This window comes from Stigmatopora nigra, chromosome 13, assembly GCF_051989575.1.
Source record: "Stigmatopora nigra isolate UIUO_SnigA chromosome 13, RoL_Snig_1.1, whole genome shotgun sequence".
NCBI classification, from domain to species: Eukaryota; Metazoa; Chordata; class Actinopteri; order Syngnathiformes; family Syngnathidae; genus Stigmatopora; species Stigmatopora nigra.
In genome coordinates this window covers 10,496,668-10,517,383 of record NC_135520.1, presented here as the reverse complement: position 1 = coordinate 10,517,383, position 20,716 = coordinate 10,496,668, and the positions used below count along the sequence as shown (strand labels likewise).

General features: G+C 38.2%; 1 protein-coding gene across 2 annotated transcripts in view; it reads right to left on the bottom strand.

The window, feature by feature from the left end:
- Positions 1-20,716, bottom strand: part of akap6 (A kinase (PRKA) anchor protein 6) — a 91,076-nt gene that overhangs the window by 66,672 nt on the left and 3,688 nt on the right. Inside the window, exons 3-12 of one of the 2 annotated variants that reach the window (XM_077730935.1) lie at positions 20,428-20,605; positions 13,607-13,716; positions 13,376-13,532; positions 12,724-13,269; positions 12,388-12,630; positions 12,182-12,319; positions 11,988-12,113; positions 10,691-10,933; positions 6,921-7,043; positions 940-1,036 (exon numbers count right to left, since the gene is read on the bottom strand). In XM_077730935.1, coding sequence (XP_077587061.1) covers positions 940-1,036; positions 6,921-7,043; positions 10,691-10,933; positions 11,988-12,113; positions 12,182-12,319; positions 12,388-12,630; positions 12,724-13,269; positions 13,376-13,532; positions 13,607-13,716; positions 20,428-20,605 — 1,961 coding nt within the window. The remainder of the gene's footprint in view (positions 1-939; positions 1,037-6,920; positions 7,044-10,690; positions 10,934-11,987; positions 12,114-12,181; positions 12,320-12,387; positions 12,631-12,723; positions 13,270-13,375; positions 13,533-13,606; positions 13,717-20,427; positions 20,606-20,716) is intronic. The other variant, XM_077730936.1, reaches the window with a different exon arrangement.

Genomic DNA, 20,716 nt, shown 5'->3' with positions numbered 1-20,716 from the left:
ACTACAGCTCCATTTACTGGATGTATAACACGATCTGCTACTGATACTGTTACTACTACTACTGCTACTACTACTACTGCTACTACTACTACTGCTACTACTACTACTGCTACTGCTACTACTGGTACTACTGCTACTACTGCTACTACTACTACTACTGCTACTGCTACTGCTACTACTGCTACTACTGCTACTACTGCTACTACTACTGCATTTTATAATGCAGTGCATTTTATATACAAAATTAAATTAAAAAGCGATTCATTAAAGGTCCACCTTATAGTGTAGTGCGGAAAGTTTGTTAATTAAAATGATAAACTATTAATTCATTAAAATTTAACCTGAACAAACTAAAGGTAAAAGCTTATTTTAAAATGCCATTTACATACTCGATTGCCAATTTGCAGTCAGTTTTTCTAAAATGTACAATTATAATTACATAAGTCACATTCTTTGTGACAACATAAGTGTTAATTAAATATTGCAGACATGCCTGATTCTTTCATATTTGATTATATGTTAAGATTTGAAGCGTTTTAGAAAACAAGCGCATCCATTAATTACAGTGTTAGTATTCCTATTATTTACAACAGGGATCCTACAGTTCGAAACGCAATTTCTTAAAAAAGAAAACTGATATAAGTTCTAGATTCCGCACCCATATGTGAATCATAATTTAACAAAAAGAATATATATATTCCTCGGTGTTGTCATTCACTGGCGACATTTCCCAGTTCAAAAATGAATTGAACATCCATCTCTCTCAAGGTGTTAAAACACTAACAGTTCGGCTCCTAAATGTCTCCCTCATCCACATCCAGGTTTTATTCCATCTCTTTGTACCACATGTTCCCTCCTGAAGGTCACCATGTTAATCTAAATATTAATAATGAATGTAATGGCCACCATGAGTGTGTGTGTGTGTGTGTGTGCGTGTACCTGATTGCTGGGCGGGTATGGTGGCGAGGAGAGCCGTACCGTCCTCCATGATGCTGTCTTTCAGAGCGCAGTGGCTGTCCACATTCAGTTTAAATGTCTGAAACACATAAATATGCACTTTAACGCATGCTCACACGATAAGTTATCGGATGAGAGGTTTTGGTTTGGATGAAAAGGTAGAAAATGAGTCAAGTCAAATATAAACAGAATGAAATGGGCGCCGCAAAGACAGACGTTCGCCTGGGGCAACATTCAAAACACAACACACCATTTTCACCTTCCAACACACACACACACACACACACACACACACACACACACACACACACACACACACACACACACACACACACACACACTCTACTCTCCAGGAATCAAAAATATAGAAAATGTAAAAAACTATGTATAACTATGTATACTATAAATGGAACACTTATAATCTTAACGAAATAGTAAATAATGTTTGGTCAAAACAACAACAATGAACTAATGTGGGTGTGTTTAATAATATCATAAGATTTATAAAAAGTCAATTTCAAGAAAATAAATAAAAAGTTAACATTTTTTGGTCTGAACAACTGCCATGAGTGAATTCCATTTAAGTTTAAGTGAGTAATATTCATTCATTCATTCATTTTATGATCCGCTTTATCCTCACTAGGGTTGTGGGGATGCTGGAGCCCATCCCAGCTGACTTTGAACCAGAAGCAAGGGACAACCCTTAGACCAGGCGGTCTCAGAAATGAAAGAAAAGTCAGCCATTTTGGATTGAACAAATACAGTTGTACCTCTACTTACAAAATTAATGGGTTCCAAAACATTTTTCGTGACTTGAAAATTTGGTAAGTAGAGGCTTACTTTATATGTAAATTCTCTAATTCGTTCCACAGTCCAACTAGCAACGAAACCCTTTAAAATTGGTCAAAGTGTCCCAAGTTTTTATGAAAGATGTGAGGAAACACACAAAAATGAATGGAATTATTTATTAATTTGTTATCATGACTTTAATGGCCAAAAATCCCTGTGAAAATGTAATTGTGATTCATGTTTGTAAAAAAAAAAAAAAAAACATTGTGTACATGTGCTATGCAAAATTTGGGCATTTTTTGGCCTTCTAAAAAAAAGATCAACTAAAAGTTGCTTAAGCTGATTATCATAAACTGGTTGAAATGAGCCGCTTCAAAGCGTGCCACATCAGATTAGCTGTTAGCATTAGCATATTAGCCCGCAGGACCACAACGCTGCCTGCTACGCTTTAGCCTTTAGCATTACCATATTAGCCAGGATGTGCGGTGCTGATAGGCACATGACATTGAAGCATGACTTTGATGCATGTTGGTTGACGAGGGCTGATCCAATCAGAGTGTTTGCAATAAAGATGATCTTATTTTGCCCGTGAAGACCACAGCAAAACATAGTTGGCAGGGAATGATGTGTTTGATTGCAAATGACGGTGATCAACGTCCAACTGAGTTAAATTATACGATGTCACTTCTGTCATAATCTACATCCATTGTGCGGTAACAGTTTGTCTTGGATGTTTACCTTTAACCGCTTTGCTCTAGCTTGCCATAGGTTGAGTAGGTGTGTCAGTGGCAAGAGTATACTTTTTATAAACAAAGAAAAAGACCGTTCTTCTGAATCATTTGTTTTCCTTCCACCGAGAGCTGAGTTTTTTTCTTTCCACTGATGCAAGCTATTGACATAGATCAACAGCAATTCTATTTTATTTGGTATGGCTGGCAGTGGATAATCATGTGTCCGTGGCATTGACGTCAGTAGAGTTCCAATCTATTTTAACTGGGACGGCTGGCAATGACCCCCCTCCCAGTTCAAATCAATGGGACTTCTATCATTTTCAATGTCAGCCAAAGTCAATTTATGAACTAACATTAGTTGTTAAGCCAGTAAAAAGATTCTTTGTGTAATTCTTTGATATAAGTATTCTAAGAGGTAAGGTGCCTAAGTTATTGTGTGGTCAGTTTAAAAAGCAGTTAATTTTTTTAGCAATTTTTGGTTCGTCTATCACCTTTAATAGGAATCAATAGGTTAAGCACTCACAATCAATTGCTTGGGCATGTATCAATGATAGCAATATCCATAATATAATCCAGAATTACACAAAGTGTTGAATAACTAAACCAAACCACAGCATTTATATACTATATTTCTATGGCAAAGGCCAAGGCCCGTACGAGAACCAGCAAATCTGAACATGGTCCAGCTTCTCAAGACGAGTCCGAATATAATAAAATGCTGAATATGGCTCTCAGAGTAAAATGAAACTATTTATATTACTTTGTTGTCAGCTGATAACACACAACTGTATTGAAATAGTTTTAGCAAATGTTTTCTCTTGTTATTCCTAATAATTTGATACAAAGCCTGGATAAACCATCAGCAGCAATCAATACAGACATTTGATGCACAAACAACATTCAGTGAGCGTGTGTGAGTGCATATGTTTGTTGCAATCCGTTCTCCTCACTAATCTCTCGAGGTTTCAAAAAAAGACCTGTGCTTATTTGTCCAACATCCCAAATGCACACACACAAATACCCATTCACAATGACTTTAAATTACACAGGGAGCCAGGAAGGGATAAAAAAGAATGAAAACCTTTTTTGAGAGAACAACTGTGTGATGTGACAAGATCTTTTACCCTATAAAACTCCAATCCATCAAACAAAGAGACAATAACAACAATAAATGCTGTCATGTTGTCATGTTTTCTATGGCTGCAAACATCTATTAGTACTTAATGTAGGTAATGATTTGTTTCAAGACATACCTGACCAAAATATTGCCCACATAATGTTCAAGCCATTCAAAATGATTGAAAAAAAAGTATATATATATATATGTATATATATATATATATATATATATATATATATATATATATATATATATATATATATATATATATATATATATATATATATATATATATATATATATATATATATATATATATATATATATATATATATATATATATATATATATATATATATATATATATATATACATACATACATACATATATCAATCGACTGTCAAAATGGTTCTTCTTGGCAACAATAAAATACTTTATTTTGACAGGTACTAGTCCATGTATGTTAACGTTTGTGCTACAAAACATCCAAATAACATCACAAACGTGAGAAGAAAGTTAACAACAGAGAAAACATAAATCTTTCAAGTTGACGAGTGTGCTTCAATCAGCAAACACACAATTATAAGCACGCTGCTGTGCTAATGGCTACAAAGTGCAAGTGTGACTATCACACCCACGCACACATTCGAACACCACAACGCTTTGCAAACACGCTATTGACGACGTGGCACTACAAAGGCCTATTAGCCTATTAGCTATGCAGTTTCATCCGTATTTATTTTCATTTGAAGACAAGCGCACCAATTAGCGCACACTCATTCTAATTGAAGCTAACCGGCGCTAAAGGTAGCCCTGCTGGCATGTACAACAAACACGCACGTACAAATGCGCTGAGGCAAAATAAATATGTCGATAAGCCAAGCATGGGTTTTTTTTGTGTTTGTGTATGTGTATGTGTGTGTTTGTGTCTTCTGGGACTATCTAGACGCTTATTTCGAAGTCTGTCCAGGAAAATGCAAATCTATGCAAATAGCACCCAGTGTGCGTGCGGTTAAAACACAGGCCCGCTTGTATATATCTTATATAAACTATGCAAACACAATCTGTGTGTGTGCACGTGTACGTAGGTGTGTGTGTGTCAGTGTTTACAATCTTGCAAGTTGATGTCTCGACTCATTGCACTGTCAGTGCGCATCCATATGTTTGTAGATGATTGTTTGAGGTTTTTTTTTGTTCTCTCTACAAATGAGGACAGAGTGAAATCAAGAGAGACAGCAAAAGAGAGAAGCATTTGTGTTAAAGAGAAATACAACACCTTTATCATGTAGATCCCAGTTGGAAGAATGTTGTTGAAGTCTACAGGGCAAGTAAGTATTTTTTGGCAATTAAAAAAAAAAAAAAAAAACTTAACCTTGTATGATTTACATGAGGCATAACTGTAAACTTTTCATATATATTTGGCGGATCCAAGTCGCAATGCGGTGAATCTGCGATGTAGTGAAGTACAGTCATACCTCTACTTACAAATGCGTCTGGGTACAAAATGTTCAGGTTACACATTTTTTTTATAAGCAAATGAGTGACTTGAGATACGAAAAAACTTTTTTCATATATTTTTGGTCAACAGGACAACTACCACCTTTATAATTGTCTGAATCATATATGTAAAAAAACATGAATATAGACAGAATTGTTTTTTCCAATATAGAAAAGATAATGATCAATAAAAGCCACAATTTCCAAAAAGTAGCCAGAAAATGGCAGCATCCACTTTTGCAACGCCAGACCTCAAATGCAAGTACGGTTAAATCACGTTATTCTGCCACTCTCGTTACTATGCCACTCTTGCTATTATGGCACTTTTGCTCGGTCCAGAAAAAAAATCAATACAAAATAAATGTACTATGCTACCCCCTAAATTCGCAACTACGTCACTATTTTGTGTGTGTTGTACTTTCAAATTTATTTATTCTACCATATATATTTAACCCACAATGTTAGCTCAAAAACGCAAGAGAAACGGCTTTACACTGCAGGACAAGAAGGAGACCACCGATGCTTCAAAGAAGGAGTCGAATTAGTCCGAGCTAGCCAGGGAGATAAGCAAGAAATGGGGCGTGGAATTTAGGAGAACCAATCAAATCAATCAAAGCTGGAGTTCTATCAAAGCTCATGAAGCTGATGCAGGCTCCAAGACCCAAAGCTCGATGAGGGGGTGCTCAAAGTAAGCAAAAAAACAGAGTCTGCCTGTCAGTGGTGATCTCATCAAGGTGAAGGCAAGGAAACTGGCCAAGCTGATAGACATCCCCGGACTTCAGTTAGACCAAGGGTGTCAAACTCGGGTTTGTTCGCGGGCCGCAATAATATCAACTCGATTATATGTGGGCCGGACCATTTTAGATATAATATTTATATATTTTTGTTTTAATTGGATTATAAGAACTGGATAAAAAAGCCCTAAATATTTTTCTTACTTTTTTTTCTGAGTAATCTAATAATCACTTGTTTTTCATTTCAAATTGATTTTTTTATTATATTCAATATTAAAGTGGAAAACCAAATATATTTTTATGTATTTATTTTAAGATTTTACAAAATGCTTTTTGACCTAAAGACACCAAAAGAAAAAATGGATAAAAATTGCAATTATTGATTTAAAAAGGGGAAAATCAGGAAATATACATCTATAATCCTCTTTTTTTGAATTTGATCCTAAAACTGAAAGTTGGAACTCATGATTTACTTTCCCGGGCCTCATAAAATGATGCGGCGGGCCAGATTTAGCCCCCTGGCCCGCCACTTTGACACCTGAGTTAGACAATGAGATGCTCAAGATCCGCCGAAAGAAGCGCCAGTGACAATTTTTGAGAGGGTTGGACTGAGCTGATGGATAACATGAGAAAATAAAGCCTTTTTTTTTACAATGCTAAAACTGTTTTTAAAAACCCTGGTTTTTATGCCACTCTCGCTACTACGCCACTTTTGCTCGGTCCCAACGGGTGGCATAGTAATGAGATTTGACTTTATCCCAGATAGCCCACTCTTCCTACTAATATGAATTATATCCATAATCACATGCAATTGGATCAGGTCTATCAATGTGGCACAAAATGGCAGCACTTGTAGTTGGATGAGTCTTTTGTGTTTTCTGTAGTAGAATGAATTTGACGTTTGCATCATTAAATACCTTTTACATAAAGCTTTTTTTAAACAAGATGCTGTATTTCCATTTTAAAAAAGGAGCATTAAATATCCGGTCAAAGAAAACAATAAAAGGCAGAATAAAGTAGGATAAACGATGAGAATATCAAAGCAAAAAGATGAGATAAATTGTTAAAAAGGAGAAACATGAAACTCTCACCAGATGCGTGTCCAGGTAGCGTTTGAGCGCATCCAAGCGAACCGCAGGCGGTGTCCAATCACGCGTGCTTGCTAAGGCCTCCGTCATCCAGTTGATGAATCCATCCAACTGCTGGACAAACTCCTAGAACCCAAAAGCATTTGTTGACTAAACAGAGCTGCAACTGCAAAAAAAACTAGCTTTTCGTAGTACAACAGAAGAGGGTAGAATTAGTTTTTAGTATTGTGAACAGTTAATTGATTGGATTATATTATTTAAATGAACAAATAATGCCAGTCTTTTTGGAATGGGAATTCCAAATATATTGGATGTCTTTCAATGTTAATGTCAAATTGATTTATAGTACTATAATTTTTTATAATTGGTTCCATTTATTTAGAATTAATAATGCATTATGAATGTTTTTAATTGACACAGGTTACTTTATTATGATTTTGATTTTCTAAAATGCTTTAACATTTAATATAGTACAAAAATATTTTTCAAATTGTTTTTACCCTCAATTGTTGAATAATGTTTTAATATTTTTATGCTTTAATATGGGTGTAACATGGGATTTTTTTTCACATTTTGATAGACATTTTCAATAAGCCACCGCAGAAACCGCACAAAAGACATAAAAAGTGAAAATATTCACAATAAATGACAAGGAAAACAAGTCGAGAATTATTAAGTGAATGGAGACTTACTGCCACCTGCTGGTTGATATTATAATGGCGTGCGGGAGAAGAATGCAGCACAGCAAAAACACTTGTAAACTAAGTAAGTTACTTTTGTTAAAAGAAAGTAAATGAATAAATACATAAAGGTAGGGTTACTGGTTTAAATCTTCGACTTCACAATGAAGGTGAAATTAACGTTTTTTTTCTCTTTGATTAGAAAATAAAGAGTAGATAGTACATCTTTTGGCAGATATAAAAAGACCAAACTCACTCACTTGTGAACTTCATTGCACTCTGATATGTGTGAGGATTTATATCGGTATGTTAATTAAAAGTTTGACCCCTGAAGGGTAAAAAAAAGATCCAAAAGATCAATAATGTTGCATAAAAATGTAAATGAAAAATATTGATAAGACACAGAGGAAGATGAGCAGATGAAGATGATGTTGCAAAGATTGAAGTATTGTGAACAATTTATTTTTTATTTTTTAAAAAGACAAAAATAAAGGGTTGGCCTGGCGGGTGAGTGGTTAACGCATTGGCTTCACATTTGGGGATGTGGGTTCAAATCCAGATCGCTCCACCTGTGTGGAGTTTGCATGTTTTCCCAGTCTGTGTGGGTTTTCTTTGGGTACTCCAGTTTCCTCCCATGTTCCAAAGACATGGGTGGTAGGCTGATTGGACACTCTAAGTAGCCCCTCGGTATGAGTGTGAGCGTGAATAGTTGTTTGTCTCTTTATGCCCTACGATTGGCTGGCCACCAATTCTGGGTTTCCCCCGCCTCTGGCCCAAAGTCAGCTGGAATTGACTCCAGCACCCCCCGTGACCCTAGAGAGGATAAAGTGGTTCAGAAAATGAGATGAGAGACGAGAAGCCATCATCTAACACAAATATAACTTCTTATTTTTGCTGTTTTGTGTGTTTAATTGTGTTGCTTTGGGTGGAGTCAGACTGCAGCAGAAGAAGAGAAAGAGAAGCTGTTGTTCTTGGTCTTCTTCACTTCCTCAATTAGGCTGCTCATCCATCGCCATGATTACATGCTGCTAATTAAGCGGCTAATCAGCTAATTAGCCGGGAGCACAGAGGAACGACCAGCGTGAGTGCCAGTTTGCAAGTTAGTGCGTGTCTGTGTGCGCGTGTAACTCGATTGCTTTGGTCTGCAAAAGCTAATAAATCCAAACAGTGTCTCTTAATGAAGTTGGCTTCATTCTTTATTGCTGCACAGAAAGCTTTTAAATTATCCAGAGACCTGATGTATATAGATACTTAGGGGCTATTTTCTATATTTGTATTATTTATTTGACTAGTCCACAATATGTTATGAAAAATGTTACAATAAATTCAATCTAAATAATAACATTCAAACAATGATGCACAACAGGTTACTTCATTGTTGGAATAATTTTAAAAAATCTATTTAATCTTGCTACTGGAGTGGTTAGCGTGTCAGTTCAGATCAAGGGTTCAATCCCAAGTGAGTCCTCCCTATGTGGAGTTTGCATGTTCTCCCTGGGCTTGTATGGGTTTTCTCTGGGTACTCATATTTCTTCCCAAATCACATAAGTATGCTTGGTAGGCTGGTTGAACACTCTTGGTATGAGTGTGGGCATGAATTTTATTGCATTCTGTCCAATTGTGAGGATAATTGGGTCGGTTAATGAATGAATTTTAAAAATATATTACTCTATTTTATTGTCAGATAAAATCAATTGACTAAACATTTGTTTATTGCAATAAATATGAAAAAGTGCATGTTTAAAACAAATACCTGATTAAACAGTAACATTTATTTTGAATATTTAAAAAAACGTATTTAAAGAATTATTATATCATTTTTTTTAAAGGTCACGGGGGTGCTGGAGCCTATCCCAGCCGACTATGGGCACTTGGCCACCGGGCCAGTTATATAAATATATATATATATATATATATATATATATATATATATATATATATATATATATATATATATATATATATATATATATATATATATATATATATATATATATATATATATATATATATATATATATATATATATATATATATATATATATATATATATATATATATATATATATATATATATATATATATATATATATATATATATATATATATATATATATATATATATATATATATATATATATATATATATATATATATATATATATATATATATATATATATATATATATATATAAAATTAAAAATTAAAACTTGCACATTTATTTCCACTTTCATAATTTGTTAGCATTGATGTTGTTATGGATTGAATAGATGAAGATTTAAAAAAAAGAGGCTGTGAACGTAATATACAACGATTAAAAGTAAGCGGTCGGAAAGAAAACTAAAAAAGAACGAGGACTCCCAATGCAGTCTCATTAAAAATGCGGTAAATCCTCAGCGTATTGACATTTGGCCATATTCAATAAGACAGATATGACTGATTAGTACACAGCCTCGTCAATAATCTGGCTGCCAATCAAATGCGACCTTTGCAGGTGAGTTGATGAGATGATGGATTATCTAAAAACGCGTACAGGCCGATAGCAGCGCTCCGATCCATCACAACCGGTCGGTTCTTTGAAACTTTTTAACATGTTTTCAAAATAAGAGCGAGCGTTTTGAGTCAGTGACCAACGTTTGGCGGCTATTTTGTTCAACTTGCCGTTAAGGGGTTACAAAAAAAAAATAGTAAATTGTCTCTGCTGCATACATTTTTTAAAAACGTTCTTTTCACCCTTACTGGCTCTTAAACAATAACTATATGAATTAGGAAAAATATTACATGTTAAAATGTAGGAGAAAGAAAGCCTTCTATATGATCAGATGAGCCACAGTAAAAATCGCCAAAAATGTTCACCTACTCTGGTTTAAAATATTTCTAATGGGTTAAAATCAAAATCCAGCCAAATCGGCTGAGTGGTTAGCATGTCGGCCTCACGGCTTTGGGGTCCTGGGTTCAAATCCAGGTTGACATGTGTGTGGAGTTTGCAGGTTCTCCCCGCATGGGTTTCTTCCGGGTACTCCGGTTTCTTCCCACATTCCAAAAACATACATGGTCGTATTAAATTTACCCAATTCTAATTTAGCACTCACCTCCATTTTGTTCCACATAGCCGAGTCTTTGTCCTGGCCGATTTCGTCCAAAAGTTGTCGCACTAGAGTTGCACTTCCACGTTCATCCTCCAGGGGCACCACAGGCCCAAGTGCACGGCCTTCCTCGTCTTCTGACAGCAGTTCACTTAGCCGCCCCGACTCAATACTTTCATCCAATGAGGCACCAATGTCACTGGAGGAGGTGGGGCTACTGCGGTTGAGGGGGTTTGTCCTAATTGGACACTTTGAGGGTGAGGGTAAGGGTGAATCAGAAGAAGGCATGGGCCGATATCAGTTTTTCAGGGTATGATAACCTCAAGCAAAAATATTGCAGTATCATATCTAAAGCTCTAAAAATGTATAGCTTTGAAAATTGATGTTCAAAAAAAACTTCATTGCTATTGTGAAATTTAGTTTTAAACAAAGTCATTTGCAGCTTTGTGCATTTACTTTAAAGGCACCAGCAAACCGCTTGTTAATGTCGTTTTGCAAATGGCCAATCATATTACAAGTTGCAAAGTATGGAACCAAGAAACTGCTTATTACCATAATGGTTAGTTTTTGCCTTATCTAATACTCTAGCTTTTTAAAACCTCACATCTTCAAACTGGTTACAATCACATGCATATGTAATCGGTCCGCTGCATACGTTCAACGCAATGCACCCGCTTCTACCAGGTTAAGACTCAGACTTGCGCTTCGCAGCCAGCACGGCAGGAGAGGACAGTAACACATTTTGGGAATATTTTGAAGGGAAGACAAAAGCAAATAACCCTCGATAGGTTGCATCAGAAAGTGATGGTGGGGGAGGAACAAATAGAGCCAACCTGGCCGGGAGAGGAAATGTATAAAAATTTAAAACTCAAGTTTAGTGTTAGGTAAGATTAAATTTATTTTTGAGTGTGTGTGAAATGTAATCAAAGTTCATTTAAATGTGTTTATGTTATGTTACAAGCACGTTGCCATGCAGAAAAAGACACCCCCCCCCCTGTCAATCTAGCTCTCTCTCTCCCCTCTGTCTAATTTTAGTACTATTAAACAAATTTTAGAAGAATTAAACCACTAGATATTTGTTACTAGAACAAATAAAAATGTTTTTCCAATACAATATGCTGTTTCGGGTGTTTTTTCAGAGGGGGTTGGAACAAATTAATTAGTTTTTAGTTCATTTCTATGGGAAATGTTTATTTGAGTTACGTGTAAATCGATATAGGAGCTCAGTCCAGAATTAAGCTCTTATGTTGAGGTACCACTGTATTGAGGAGTAAAGTGTAGCATCGCAAAGCAAAGCACTCACCAGTGGTGGAGAGAGAATGTTGTCCCCACTTTCAGAAGAATCCCAGTTGTCTTGCTGGAGATCATTCAAATCCCAGTCATCCACATCTTGCAAATCGTCATGCGTCATATCTTCATGACTAGGTCTCTGTGACAAAAGAAATTCAGTTAAAAAGACTGTGTAGAAGTGCTGAAAGACAAATAGAAATTTCGTACCAGCGCTCGAGCCAGACTCTCTAGGTCGAAGGCCAGAATCTCATTCTTGTGGATCTGAGCAGGGAGTGCCAGGAACTCATCGGAGCCAAACCAATGCTCCCGGTCAAGACTGGTCGCTGAAGAACCCCGACACGCCTGCTGTGGACAGAAGGTGTGATTAATCCAAGCAAGGTAAGAAAGTGGACTTGAAAGAAAGGACTGCTTACATTGTATCCTCTTCGCTTCCCTAACCAGGACGGCATCTTTCCAGATGGTGGTCTGGGGTCTGACTCCTCTCCACTGGCCTCTAAGTCCGAGGACATGGCATGTTCCCCAGTGGGTGATGGCACCGAGGAATCTGAATCACCATCGCCGTGAGTGCAGGGATGTACTCGATTTCTTTTGAATGCCCTTTCCTGTGTATTTGAGGGGGCTCCAGAAGATTCTTCATCTGTTGTCACCTGACCTTTCTAGAGGTTGAAACCATAAATGAGAAAAAAAAAACTTGATGCTGGGTTACAAATCACAAAACCCAAAAGCTTTAACATACATGTGACACAAACCTTTAGGTAGTGGACATCTTGTGAAACACAGTCCAATTCCAACCAAAACCTGGAACGGTCCAGGGGATCCATGAAAGGATCCATGACAGGGTCCATGAGAACTGTGGGGGTGTTGTGCTTGACTTTGTTCTGGACTTGTATCTGAGATGCTTCTTTGGTGTCCTCCACCTCGTTTGAGGTCAGAGGAACTCTCTTTGGGGAAAACGACCCGGTGTTCTGGTTGTCACCTGGCACAGAATGCTTTGAAGCCTCACTCTGATTTATGTCTCCTGGACTAAGATGCGTGTGTCGTAATGAATCACTAGACGACACTGGTAATTCAGATTTCTCTCCCTTTTCCGAGGCTACTCTCTGAATCTCTTCTATCTCCTGGGTGGCGTCCTCACCCTGGCCCTGGTTTTCACTGCTCTCTGGCCCATCACCAGGACTGTAGTCACTGAGTTCGTAGGCAGTAATGCCACAGTCCAGTGAGAAATAGTCCTGGCTACAGCGGATGGTCAGCTGACCACAATCATCTACTTCCGTCAGGGCGTCAAGCCGACGAGTCTAAAAGACAAGAAGAAGTTGATGGGTTGGGAGGAAGGGAGGGAGAAAGCCAGATAAAAAAGGGGGCTATCAATCAAGTCATGAGCGTAGGTTGGAGAGAACACACCTGGTGTTGTTCCCCCTGTTCAGAGTCTTGGCCAAATGCCTGCAGAATGTCGGTCTGCCGAGTGAAGTTTCCGTTGGGGTCCTGCAGACCCTGAAGAAGGCGCTCCTTCAGGACTAGAACCGAAACCCTCAGCTGGTGCCACAGAAGCTGCACCGTCCTGATTTGTACACAAATACATTAGTAATGCACATTGTTTTGGGATGTTTGTAGATTAAAGATTGTGTTGGTCACCTGATGTCTACAATGATGTTGACAGAGTAGGAGAGAAGCTTGAGGGAAAACTCAGTCTCCAGGAGAGCGTGGATCTGTTCCACATGGTCAGATATGTCCTCACAGATGTCCTGAACAACCCAGCAATCAACAATCTGATCACATTGCGCATGTATTTCAGACATGTGATCATGCTTCCACATTTGAACTTTCTTTATTGTGCCGTGTACTCAATTCCTGCTGTCACAGTAACACACAACACAATTACTTTCCATGTTGATTGTGAAATTTGTCCAAAAGGTTCTGGTCCTTGTATTCATCGTGTGTTGAAATCATGCCCAGTGGGTCAACTCATAAGTCTTGTGACTAAAAATAAACATGAATGTGCACATAGATCAGATTGCCTACTTGGTTCTGAGCTCACAGTAGATCTTTAGCCAATCAACGGTGGCTCAGCTCCACAGTGGGCGGACATTGGCCAGGAGAGAATATGGGTTACACACATTGCCAGATAGGCCAGTGAGGGCAGAGTTAATGACCGGTTGATGTCAGTCCAAAGACAAGCCATGAACTCAGGTCAGTTTACAAAAAAGTCCCAATCAGATCCCAACCAAAGCCATTTTGTTTCCTAATGCTAACACCATTGTTGTTTCTTATACAAAAAATGTCATCATCAATGCCAATTTTCCTCACGAGGGGCTGCCAGACCCTTTCATATCTAGCTAAAGATAGTAAGGACAGAGAACAACCTAAATTGATTGTCAGCCAATCGAAGTCGCAATGAAACAAAACAAAAAAAACATTCATGTACACACTAATACCTAACGGACAATTTGGAGTGTTCAATCATCATGTTTTGAGGATGTTGGAGGAAACTTGAGCACCAGACAAATCCTATGCGGGTACGGGGAGAAAATGCAATCTCCACACAGGAAGGTCGTAGCCTGGGATTGAACCCTTCGCCCTCTACCAATCCTAGCATATTTTTCTAAAAATAAGACCTACATTGTTCCTAAACTTTTCATTCTTGAAAAATTGAACATTTCTAATTTTCAATAAAGCACCCCTGCGAACGACCCTTGTAAGGAAGGATAAGCGGTTCAGGAAATGAATTTCTACAAAATGCACCTTAATTACCCTAACATCTCCATCTTCACAAACAGAACACATCCATTTTTTCAATAAACCAATGAGCTTCATTTTCAAAAGCATAGCCCCTCCATTTTTCAAAACCTCAATATTTTTCCTAAACATGCCAACTTCATTATTCTCCTCTCTATAATCCTTTAATAAATCACTACAGCAATTCCTGAAATACCAGCTCATATTATTCTTCCTGGACAAAACCACCTTCGAATTAAGCCATTCTGGAAACTGATGACCAAAGTTCTATCAGCATCAAATGGAAGCACTTACTGACTTGCAACCTGTCACATCAAAGTACTGCGTGTCTTACGCCACCAGGGAATCGAACGGGCGCACCCACGCTTTCATCTCGACACACCAGAGTACAAACGCCTGTGCGTCAAAAAACGACCCACTGGGAGATGGAGAAGCGCCTGAGGGGGTTTTATGAATTACATTACATTAACACACACATTCACATTCAAAGTTTCTCATGAAAGTGTGGTCAAGTTGCTGTTAAACACTGATGGGAGCCTTGTTGTGTCTTTTTAATACTTGTTCTCAACACACACAAGCTGCTTTCATATGCAAATAGACACACACCCACATCTGTTTAAATTAAGCACAAGTCTGTTTTTCTCTATCTGAACTCATTTGTAAGATCTTACATCTGTTGGGAGCTAATCACATACTCATACACATATGCACATACATGCAGACTTACAGACACACAAAACACACACGTGTCAATCAAGCCGCATTGCCGTGGTGACGTTTCTTTGCCTAACTTCAGGTCGTATCGTCGTCCTCTACGTCAACATCAAAGACACCAAAAGACATCAAAAGATGGCCATTTCAGCCAATAACCTTCAAACTCCTCCCACATGTCAAATGCGAACACGCGTGTGTGTATGAGGGGTACGCTTCAAAGGTGGTGGGTCCAAGGTTGAATTTTGTAAAGCGATACATTAGTAAAAACTGTCAGAAGGTTGTTCGCATGAATTTTCATGTCGGAATCAAAGCGCAACCCAAAATCTTTGTGATTAACATTAGGTGATTTTCATGGTAACACCCTTCACTCATTAGCTGTCATTGACATCTAATCCATTTTAATTAGCTGTCCTCTTTTGACCCCCCACTCAAAATGTAATGGAATATCTGTCCGTCAGTGACACTAAAAGCAACAACACCAAAATCAAAATGGACCAATCAAACACAAACCACACTGACACAACAATAAAACGTTTACCCCAGAAGTATGTAACGACACAATTAGTAACTATAGCAACAACACTCAGAGTAACAAGGCGTGGTCATCACATGATCCACCCAACTTCCTGTCTTGGACGTGCATAACAAACAACATTTTTTTCTCACACATTTTGCAATAAACACAGAGACATACATTTCGTATCCCTTACCTAATCTTGTGTTTTAATTCCTGCTGTCAAAAATGAGAAGTTGACATGTGGAAGTAGACGCTGCAAACTTCCATGAGGATGACACACACTCAGTCTGACTGTATATGTGTATATCTAACTGTGTTACAGTTACAGTATGCACGTTGACCTGCTTCTTCATTGGATACTGGGTTGGTGGGGCAGGGGAGGGCAACAGTTGCAAGTTATTTTTGGTGGCATCTCACTAAGACACCTCACACCCAATGGTCAGGGTTAACACATAGCAGTAACAGGAAGAGAAAAAAAGAAACACAGGCATATGCACCCAAACATATTTACAAACTCACCCACAGGCACACATATACAGTACATACACCCCCAATCTGTGATATACCCACACTAAAACACAGACATGCACACACATCAGTTTTCTCAGCTCCCAATAAGTGTGTTTTACAGAAATATCAGACGATTCTTATGCCGTGTACGGCATAACTTACATTTCTCACGCCCAAAATAATGCATATCAACCATTGTAATTCATCTTCTGACCTGCTTGTATCCCCATGTAGGCCACATGGGTCCTAAAGCCCACCCAACAACGGGCAGGAAGCGGGGAACACTATGAAGTGGTTGCATGGGGAATATATGGCTAAAAAAACATTTACGCACATACTAATACGTATGGAGAATTTGGAGTGTTCCACAAGCCTACCATGCATGCTTTTGGATTGCGTGAGGAAACTGGAGTACCAAGAGAAAACCCACGCAGTAGGCCTGAATGATATTGGAAACAACTGACATTTCAAATTGAACCGCTTTATCCTCATTAGAGTCGGGTGGGATGCTGGGGCTAATCCCAGCTGTCTCCAGGCAAGAGGCGGGGGACACCCTGAATCTAGAGGCAATTTTAGAGTGTCCAATCAGCCTACCATGCATGTTTTTGTAACGTGGGAGGAAACCGTAGTACCCGGAGGAAACCCACGTAGGCCTAGGATAACATGCAAACTCTACACTCTACTTTTATGTTATGAGCACGTTGCCGTGCAAAAAGTCCCCCTCTCCCTGTCACTCTCTCTCCCTTCCGTGAAATACATCTAATTTTAGAACTATTAAACACATTTTAGTACTATTAAACCACTAGTGATTTGTTACTTTGTGAATAGATTGGAAATTGGAACAAATACAAATGTTTTTTCAATCCAATACTCTGTTTTGGGTGTTTTTTCAGAAGGTTGAAACTACTTATTTTGTTTTTAGTTCATTTCTATGGAAAAAGTTTTTTTTAGTTGTTTGAGCTCAGTTCCGGAATGCATTAAGCTCGTATCTCGAGCTACCAGAGTACTTGTATTTCTATATAGGCACGAAAACATGTATTGTGGTAGCAATAATGGGGATGATCTTACTTTGTGTTTTTTCCTTTATCGCGGCCATGTCTGGTCTACATTAACGGCGATATTTGAGGGATTGCTGTACTGCCAAATTGCACCTGTCAGCAAGCAAAATAGCTGAACTTCTACATGTAAACAATCAAGTTCCATGAGGAAAACTGATCGAACTCTTCTGAAACCACAGTTTTCTAAGTTGGTAATTTGATCAACCCATCTAATACACTTTTCTCCTGCACCAAGTCGTTGAAAATGAGAAAAATATTTAGCTTCGGTGCATTTTGAAGGGTTTTGTCTGCTGTGTCTGTGCGTAGCCTCGCCCTATCAGAGCAACATTGACTTCCCTCATGCAGCTGTTAGCATTTGGAATGGCATTCCAACACACATGCAGACACACACACTGGTTATTCAACAACGTCCTTGAGAGGCATTGTGACGGTCGTGAAGTAACAAAAGTCCCAGCTGGCGCAAAGATGACGACATGAGGAAACAGAAAACACGAAAAGAGGAAATCAAGTCTCACCCGAAGGAAAACAAGGGCAAGAAGCAGGTGGCAAATACTTATTGAGGGTCGGATAATTTCAGACGGAGCACTACTGAAGTCCTAGATTGAAATGCACGGCATAACATTATGATACTATGTTCTGAATTCTCTGATGGCTGTAGACGTCCAATTCTATAGGACTGTGAAAGTTGGCTTTTGACTTACAGTCCAAATGAATTGGACGTTTTTTTTGCCGTCAATGGCATAGTTATATGCGGTGACGGGCTGTGCATTTCACACATAGGCCTTCAGTAGTGCTGTGTGAATCAATCCAACCCTCAATAAGTGTTGTATGGCTATAAAACCTTAAATGCAGCTACAGCTGTGACACATAAAAAATAATCAATAATAACCTAAAAAATGGAAATATTATTTAGGAAAAAAATCTAATTCCGATTGGTCAAAGCAACAATCTTATCTACACTCGTTTGATGAAGCAGAGCCCGTAGAACTGATTGTGAAGGCCTTGGGGCAGATTTCTGACCTGAGCAACAAATAATGGCTGAAATGTGATTGGCTAAATGCTTCATTATGAAAACACACATTTGGAAGCAGTGCAACCGGGGGAAAGCAATGAGAGGAAGCTGACAGACAATTTGGAATTATTTAATAAGTATTCATGGGCAAAATATAATTAATATCAGTCTTTGATTCAGGTATTTCTTAGGCCAACAGAGAAGGCTTTGAAGGCTCTGACAGCACACCACTGGTAATATGATATTTATTACCAGTCCAAACGGTTTGAACTTCTACCGCACTGAGAAACGTGTATTTTAGTCAAATCGCCACAAGAAGGCACTATAGCAACAAATAGTTAGATGCCATATTCAAACATTTTATTGTATTTTTTGTTTTTTTATGATTAATAAGTGTGTACATAACAATATTATTTGGGGATTTTGAAGAATAGCTTTATCTAAAAATGATATGATATGATTATGAAGTTTGCAACATTTTTGTGTCCTTCTACTATCTGCCAGTAGATGGCGATAACGAGTTAGCTTCATCATTCCAAGGGTTATGATCCAATGAAGTCACCTTTATTTATATTACGTATTAACTTCAGTAGTTAGAACTATTACATACTGAATTTCAACTACATTATTTTCAAATAGACCAAATTTCAAGCTAACACTCAAATAAAAGTGAGAGTATTATGCATAAAAACATCATCTTTTTATTATATAAACATTGGTTAAATATTAAATGTGACTTAAATTAATGAAATAAAAGTGTTGCATAACAAGTGAGGTGAAAAGCATTATGGGTATCAACATATAACAGCCAACCAAGCATGTCATCTTACCTTCTTACCTCGGTTGGGGTCACGCAAACCAGCACACACATATTTTCATCATGCACACACATTCATAGACTAGTTAATGAGTTTCTATATTAAGTTTGAATGAGTTTTGAGCTCAAGGCTGGATTGCAAGGAACATTTCAGTGATCAGATTAGTATGTTTGGCAACACTGCTAGCTGCAAATATTACAATTTGTAATCAAAATCATTTTTAAATAAATCCAGAGTAAAGATATTCAATCATTTTGCATTAATTTTCTGAACTGCTTTATCCGCGAGGGGTGCTATAGCCTCGCCAGCCAATCACGGGGCACGATGAGACAGACAACAATTCACTCGCACTCATACCACGGGGCAATTTGGAGTGTCCAATCAGATGCCTACCATGCATGTCTTTGGAGTACCCAGAGGAAACCCACACGGAACATGCAAACTCCACACAGGTGGACCGAAATGGATTTGAGCCCAGAACCCCAGGGCTGTGAGGCTGACGTGCTAACCACTCAAACCGCCGGACTGCCTATTCGAGTAAAGATATTAAGCTTAAATCTAATAAAAAGGAAACCAAACTTAAAAACAAAAACAGAAAAAAAAACAATGTGATTATTTGTCTAAGTAACTGTGGTATCTTATATAACCTGTTATTGAGGTTACTACTAATATCAAGTCGTAAAGTAAAGTTAAGAAGTTACTTTGGACCACAGTGACTGCCATTAATGGAAATAATCAGAATTCATTTGAATTTAGAGATTCATTCATTCATCTTTTGTACTGCACATCCTCGTAATGGTTATGGAAATTGCTTGAGCCTATCCCAGATGGCTTCAGGCAAAAGACGGACTACACCCTAGAATGGTTGACACTCAGCAATTGAAGGCACAGACAGACAAATGACCATTTGCACTCACAATAATACTGGCACCAGCGGGAATCGAGCCCGCGCCGCCCTTCATGAGACATTTCTTGCCATTTATGGCAGAAAAAAAGAGTTCAAATAGGAATAAGTCATCTCCGATGACTTTTTTGATTGACTGAACAACACAATCCACTATCCAAATGATGGTGGTATTGTTATTGCTGACCTTGAGTTGCAGCAAGTGCGTATCGACGTGTCTGTTGCGGCCATCTTGTGCCACTGAGCGTGTCAGCTCCGTCACCCTGGCGGCGCTGGCCCGAAGCCACGCCTCCATCTGGGGAAGGTGAAGCAAGACCTGCCAGTCCGCTCCCGCCTGGACAGGGGGAGGCTTCTCATCGCGAGACCTGCCACGGAAGAAGACGATGATGTGAATTTATCATTGTGAAAGTCGTCCTCATCATCACTTTTATCATCGTTGTCATTCGTCCTCATCTTCATCAAAATACTAACTTTTT